The 7480-nt window shown below is 39.6% G+C and overlaps 2 protein-coding genes across 18 annotated transcripts in view; one reads left to right on the top strand and one right to left on the bottom strand.

Annotated features, from left to right (window-relative positions):
• ISA3 (isoamylase 3) overlaps positions 1-4819 on the bottom strand; it is a 73924-nt gene extending 69105 nt beyond the window's left edge. For 5 of the 17 annotated variants that reach the window (XR_015967417.2, XR_003385960.4, XM_026805178.4 and 2 more), the window contains exon 1: positions 4450-4708. Coding sequence is in view for 14 of the 17 variants with exons in the window: in XM_026805178.4 (XP_026660979.4) it covers positions 4450-4607 (158 nt within the window). In the remaining 3 variants the exon portion in view is untranslated. The other 12 variants (XM_088701370.2, XM_026805179.4, XM_088701369.2 and 9 more) reach the window with 6 other exon arrangements.
• A 168-nt stretch (positions 4820-4987) lies between these two features.
• On the top strand, positions 4988-5623 carry LOC148702985 (uncharacterized). The gene has a single exon (XM_088724344.1). It carries the CDS (start codon positions 4988-4990, stop codon positions 5621-5623), a length of 636 nt encoding a protein of 211 aa, XP_088580470.1.
• The last annotated feature ends 1857 nt before the right edge of the window (positions 5624-7480 follow it).

Genomic DNA, 7480 nt, shown 5'->3' on the forward strand with positions numbered 1-7480 from the left:
AAAAGAATATCCAAGAACGTGTGCATTCTGTATGCAGAGGCATTGATAGATTAAGGCATAGCCTATAAAAACAACTTCATTACCACTTTACATTGTAACTACGAAGAAACTACTGACTGTAAGCAACTCATGAGAATTATAAACCTAGTAGAACCACCATAGGTAAGATTTGCATGACTCTCAAAATCAGAGCACCAAGTGTATTTACCTAAAGAGTGGGCATATTTTAAGGTTTTCCAACAACACTACTGGCAACATGGAAGCACGTTGTCCCCAAGAATGGAGGAACCTTTAGTGTTTTAAATATCATTGCAAACAGTTGTCCAGAACAATCTATCCGAGCCCTATAGCTCTGTGGGAGCTGCAGAGTTCTAGGCTAGTGGATTGAGGACTTCTGTTCATTCTGATCTTCATGATGAAATATCTTATATTTCTTCATGGCATCATCTCTCTTGTAGGCTAGCAAGAGACCAGAAAACCAAAGAGTAAAAAACATAAAAAATAAGTGACCTAGCAAAATTTTTCAGATTGTTACAACCCTTCAATGCAAAATGAAAACCATGAGGAACTCAGAGACCTAGTTAGCAGCATGAAGGGGTTACACTCCTTTGTCATAATCTCAATTTGATCCACCATTGTATGAGGACTGTCTTTTCCTGCACAAATCCTGTACATCAAAATCTCTGCATCAGGACTCAAGAGGATGCCAAACAAAGGGATGTGAAGGAATCAAGGTTCACAGTATCAGGAAACAAGGCCTGGTTTGTACAGTAGGCACCAATTCGAGGACTGTACCAACAAGGGAAATGGGCTGAGTTGTATACATAGATATGGCTCCACATCCTTGCTATGGACTTATTTGGCTTTCAAAATCTGGTTTCACATTTTCATAATGTTTCTAGTCTTAAAGCTATGTTTTTGGGTTATTTGACCTAGTCATGGTTTTCTATGCATGCCAAAATCACTAGCATGCATATCTATCACATAATTTAGAATGTAAAATACATGTAAATAATAGATAGGTGTTGAAGTTAGCAACCAAAAAGTAATTAGGTTAGTAGACTTCATTGAACCAGTCTACAAAAGGCTATTGAGTATTGACAGTTATAACCAGAAAGATATCCCCAAAAAGTCTAGAGTAGCATTGTTCATTTGATTGGTGAACAGAGAGAGAATATTTATGATGTGATACAACAATAACACCATTTTCTTGATATATAACTTTATACCAAGGCTTGAAGAGTGAATTCATTACACCAAGGTTCACTGTCTCGATACCTAAACCCATATGGTACCATGTTGGTGCAGAATATGTACGTCCAGTACTAGGGTTGATTCGGTGTATCGTTCGATACCGGTATAGTATGGTACAATATGCATGATATAAGGCAGTACATGCCAGTATGGCAAACCATGCACTACGCACATGCTTCATCAATGCATTCACCTTTTGTCCGCTGGTGAATCCATTCATCTTATGTTGTGTGATCAAACAACATTTACAAACACTATCGCATTTTTAACTAGTTAAAATGTAGATAACTGATTAAAAAGTTTTGTATCAAATGCATTTATCTATCTCCATAAATGGTGTTTAATTACCTAAAAATATACCTGTACTTTTTTGAAATAGTAATCTTTAATTTTTAAATAGCTAATTCAAACTATAAGATCTCTAAATTCAAAGTAATTTTGAAAATTAATTTTTTGGAGGTCTTCCGTAGATTGGTCTTATGCACCCAACAGATAAACCAAAAAACCTGAACAGAGGTGCTTTCATCAGGTTGATTTGAAATTTACACTAATTTCAGGCTTGGGTAGAATGGAGCATGGATAAGCCGCATCCATTATGGTCCAAATTTTTGTAGAATGTGAACATCACCAGCACAAACATGTAACCATTTCTCCAAAAAATTTTAGCTTACTATTATCTGAAAATTAATTTCCACGAAAAATAATTCAAAATATTGAAAGCTAAAATAATTATCGAGTAGGGATGTAGATCAGTCCTCTCTTAATAACATATCCAAAAGTCAGCCAAAAAACAAGATCTTCCTTGGTTGTTTTCAGATTTACACAAGTTTTATTTGCAGATTTTGAGGTTTAATCCATAACACCCAAATTTGTTTATTTTGACCTTAATTTCATGTTCTAAGCATGAATTTACAGAGCAAACAAGTTCAACTATAATTTTTATAGAGTTTTCCCTTGCTTTTTCCAATCAAATATAATTTTTTGATCAGATTTTTAATGGATTACTAAAAAGGTTTTAGCAACACTATTACCCAGCTAGAAGGAATTGCTGGCTCCAAAATTGCAAATTTGACAGATGATTCAATGCAAAATCACCCCTAGGCACTGTTTCCTCTCATTTCCACCTTCAAATGGTGGAAAGGGAGAAGAGAGTGGGCATAGATTCCCATCCTCATAGATACTTGGGCATACCACTTGGTTCTCATTCGAATGAGTTTGTTCAAGGCAAACAAAGCTCAATCCACCCCCAACCACTCAACCCAGGTTCGTTCTAGAATCTAGCAGTTTGAGTGGCCCCAACACCTATAAGCCATTTCATCTTCGATTCGATACAAATCAAGCAGTTTTGCAAATCAAGGAAGAGACACTAATTTACTAATCCAAACAAAAGCTACAATAGAAAAAGTTAAACACCCTTACATGTGTCTAGGATTATAGCCTACTTCCACTCTTGTTATGTCAATCAATAAAGTAATAGGGTGTCAAACTGCAAAAATCCACTACAATATAGGTGGAATCAAGCATCATAAGAAGGGGCACCGAGCATCCCCTTCTAGACTCATGAAGGGGTCCAGAATGACTCATTCATACCTAGCTCCCAATAGGTTGTCTCCGTCCCTTCGCTCTACACCATAATATCTAACAGATCATTAGTTCAGATCTTCTTTCAATGCAGCAGCCAACTCTCTAATATGTCCTATATTCGATTATGTCACAAATTTGTATGTTTCACTTGGATATGATATGTCTTATTCCTATTGTGTCTCCAGCACCTTGATCAATACAATGAACCAGAAAACAATATGGTTTCAAAATAAAAGAAAATATATTGACAGAGGCACATTTTGTTCACTCCTTTGTTCATAGTCTACAAACCATTATGGTTGAAAGAGCTACATACTTCTACAAAAATTGAAACTGACCGCCAACAAATAGTTTCCAATATAAAGAGAATGAATACTCAAAAATATTGTTCCTAATGCCAATATCATCAGCATTTTGATCATCTGAGTGCCATCTAAAATGAGTTTGACACCTCCAAGAGATAATTGTTGTTTAATTTTCATGTTATATTTGAAATACCTGGGAATTATACTACCAGCATCCATGTCATGTTTGGCATTTGGCAGAAATATCAACATGAAACATCCTCTCCACCCCCACCCCCACCCCAAAACACACACAGACACACAGCAAGGTTTTACTTCTTTCTCTCAATAACCTAGAATGTTTGACCAATTCTAATGCAAGTCACCCAGCAAATATGCTGCTCCACCAAATTCTTTGTCTTGGGCTGTCCAAGTGAAAAGTCCGCTTAGTTAACCAATTTACTAGCAAATGCTTCAATCATTCAGAATGCTCAAAACAAGCACCGTATAATGGCAGCCAAACAACAGCATATTCCAAGAGGCATACAAAACTTCAACCAGTGGATGAAGTATCAATACCTATACTTATACCAATACCTTCCCAATGCAGCATGGCCTGACATAATTAAGTATTGTAACTACACTTGGCACACCTGTTGGTGCCAGCACAGTAAAATAAAGGTGCAGTACCATGTATAGGTACATACCACTATGCTACAGTACACCTTTTGGTGCCAGCATTGTAGAGCAGAGGCAAAATACCATGTATCAGTAGGAAAGTTTGGTACGTTAGGTGTGACGATACCAGTATAATCCAGTATTGCCAAAACAGACCGGTACAATAAATGGTACTTAAATCGTTGACTCCAACTGTACGCTAACATCCGTTCACTCCAGCACATCTAGGCCTTACTCCAAATCACCATCTTTCCTCACATTTCTCTTTTAAAGCTACAAAGTCTTCTATCAGAACCTTAAGTTTCAGTTCTCTCTTAATTTGTGAAGCTCCATACTCCTTCAGAGGACTAAAATCTTGAACATACTCAGTCATAAGACGTAAGAACACTACCCAATTATAGGCAGGACTAAAACCAAATGGATTCAGAGATTCAACTAAAACACAAGCAAATCCACATAACTCCAACACTCCAAGGAATCATGAATTCGATTGGTTGCCCATCATTTCCTTCAAAAAGAGAAAAAGAAAAACACCCACAGAACTAATTCAAAAGAATCAGAATCCAAATACAGATCCAAATTCCCATTACAAAAACTCGGAATAAATCAACTCGAAGAGAGGAAAAGAACAGAAACTGGAAAACGTTACCCCATTTCGAATCTGAATGGAGGCGAAGAACGGAGAGCCGAAGGCCCGGAGAGAAAAGCCGTGGATGCGAGGAGTGGAGCATCGCTTCTAATACGGGTACCAAACCCCGGCGAAGCCTTTATTCCTTGACCTTGAACTGGGGAAAGAAGAGATTCCATGAAAGAAAGAAAGAAAGAAAGAAAGGAAGAAAAAGTTCAGAAAAGGGAAGAAGAAAAGGATGACGAAGGATCGGATTCCGAGACCGGCCTCCGGAAGACGGGTGGCGGGCTTACCTTGCTAAGCGTGACATACCACGTGGGCGGTGCCCGGACTCTGTTCATAACTGGACACGCGTGCGGTAGTGGTTTTTTAATATCTTACACTACACTTTATTTTTTTTAATATCTTATATCGTTATTAGTTAACCAGATCTTAACGTTTCACGAGAATCTCCGCTTCTTGGGGGCAAGGAAAAAAAAAAAAAAGTTCGTATCCTTTGAAAGAGAAATAATACCCTGGTTGTGCACGCAAGAGCTAGCCCAATTCTTAGACGGTTAAGATGATCGCCTCATTCGCATGGGGTTGTCTACCTACTAGGAGTGTTCTGATGCGACGGGGTGTGCGGATAGCTGGAGATTGTGGAGTCTGTCCGGAGGTGGAGGAGTCTATCTATCATGTGCTAGTCGAGTGCCCGCGGGCTGTTCAGATCTGGAGGGGGGCACGGATCTCCTATGACCCGGGGCAGAGGTGGTCGTCCATTGCTGAGTTCCTTCGCTTCCTGGAGATCCCGGGAGGTGGGCCCGAGGCGGAGGAGAGAGGGACTCGCGTTGCATACCTGGCTTACCATTCCTGGTTAGACAGGAATGCACGAGTGTTTGAGGGCCGCAGATCGCCCGCGGGGGTGGTGGTGGCCAGGGCTTTATTGCATGCAGAAGAGTTCCTGAGGGCTGCTGTGAGGTCACCTTATGGGTTGGCCGGGGACATCTGGGGTACCCATTCTGCTCTTGTAGCGCCCAGATATGTTTTCGTATCCTGGGTACCCCCACCCCCTGGTTTCCTGAAGGTGAACTTTGACGGCAGCATGACAGCTGATGGGAGAGGTGGAGGTGTGGGATTCGTCATTCGAGATCACGATGCCAGGCTAGTGGCGTTGGGGGGGTCGGCGGATCTTCGATGCATCGGTGGTGTGTGCTGAGCTCCGAGCCGCCTGGGAGGGGACATCTTATGCGAGACAGATACTGGGTGCAGACCGGATTATTCTTGAGGGTGACTCGGCTACTGTGATTGACTGGGTCAGGGGCCGAGATCGTGCAGGTGAGGGCAGACCGTTGCTTCTGGACGTTCGCAGACTTCTGCAGGCGTGTGAAACCTACCAGGCTACACATGTTTACAGGGAAGCGAATTGTGCAGCTGATTGGGTCGCTTCCTATGCGGCTCATCACACTGGAGGTTTTATTTTGAGGGATCCCGACACAGTGCCGGAATCCCTTTTAGCTTTACTTGCTTCAGATTTTGCAGGCCGTATCCACACCCGTAGGGTGTGAGCCGCCGTTGTACCAAAAAAAAAAAAAAAAAAAAAAGATGATCGCCTCAAGTCCGCATTCTTTGAAAGAAAAATAATACCATGGTTGTGCAGGCAGATATTCCATCCAAAGCCAGCCCAATTCTTAGACGGCTAAAACGATCATCTAAAATTCTGATCTAAAGAAGACCTACCGTAGAAAAGACCTCAAAAATAATATATATAAAAAATTTGGAAGTTCGTCTTAGGTCGGCCTATTATAGGGAAGACCTCAAAAACAAAATGACCTTAGGCGTCTAAATATATTGGGCTGCTTCTGAATCCGTCCCCAAAGTTGCACCAACCTGGCCCATAGGAACGCTAGGGGCATATGGCCATATATAGCGCATGGTATACGATATATTCTTTTTTTAAAGGTAAAATATGAAAAATTATAACTTACAGCATGATAATGTGCTGCGTCAATCATATCATTTCATTTTTATGGGACGCATTCATTATATGCTCATCCTAATGATTGGTCTAGAAAAACGACATGAGCTAATTGACATGATGCCACGTTGCTGTATCATTTCTCGGTGGAACATATGGAGTGTGGCTCCATGAGGCCGGGTCGGGTTCTAAAGTTGAACCCATTTTATTTTTCAAGTTGGATATAGGTTTACTAAATTCTGCCAAATCCGACTTGACTCGTTTGATTTTTGGGAGCAATTTTGGATTTCTTACCATCGAACCCGACCCAATCCGAACTCAATATACCGTTAGGGCCTGCAAAGATACTTAAGGATCTCTAACTCTCTATTTTTTTAATCTCTTCTTGTATTTAAGGGCGGAAAGAAGAAAAGAGACTATTTTTGTGTACTATCAAATGGCATAAATTTTATATTAAAGCATAGATTGGTTACATTAAATAGGAACACTATGTCCTTAAAAAGGAAATTCAAACTAATGAAGACAAAATAGAGTATAACTTTGTCATGTAGAAGAAGATGGATTCATGATGAGTTCTTTGCAGTTGTTGAACTTTATCATATGTCATTATCAAAATTATATTTCTCATCTTGACCCATGTATATTTTTCTACTAATATGTTTATAAAAAATAGTAGTAGATGCATTTTAACAAATTTAGGAAATATTACTGCTAAATAAAAAGGATTAGCATAGATGCAATGTTTTTTCTACTCAAAAAAATGGTATGTCGTACATGAACAAAAAATTTTCTTGTAGTTAAAAAGTTTGAGCCTATTATTATTAGGTTAGTTTGTAATGATATCAATTCTTGATATTTAGGCACTTTCACTTGCATAACTTGCTTTATGTAGTTTTCGCTTATTGCAAAAAAAAAACTAAGCACAGAGAATGATGAATACAGAGATCCGATTCGGACCCGAATTTTTTGGGTTGGGACCGACTTATACATGGACCCAATCCGATTCGATTTTCTATTAGCACCCGAATAAGAAACCAGGTTGGATCAGGGTCACTTATAACCCAGTCCGACCCAACCTATTTGCACCCCTATATATTG

This window comes from Phoenix dactylifera, chromosome 7, assembly GCF_051530095.1.
Source record: "Phoenix dactylifera cultivar Ajwa chromosome 7, Ajwa_hap1_PhDact_Kaust_v1.1, whole genome shotgun sequence".
NCBI classification, from domain to species: Eukaryota; Viridiplantae; Streptophyta; class Magnoliopsida; order Arecales; family Arecaceae; genus Phoenix; species Phoenix dactylifera.

Coding starts and splice junctions, on each gene's coding strand:
- LOC148702985 (XM_088724344.1), top strand. CDS start 4,988: ATGATCGCCTCATTCGCATGGGGTTGTCTACCTACTAGGAGTGTTCTG.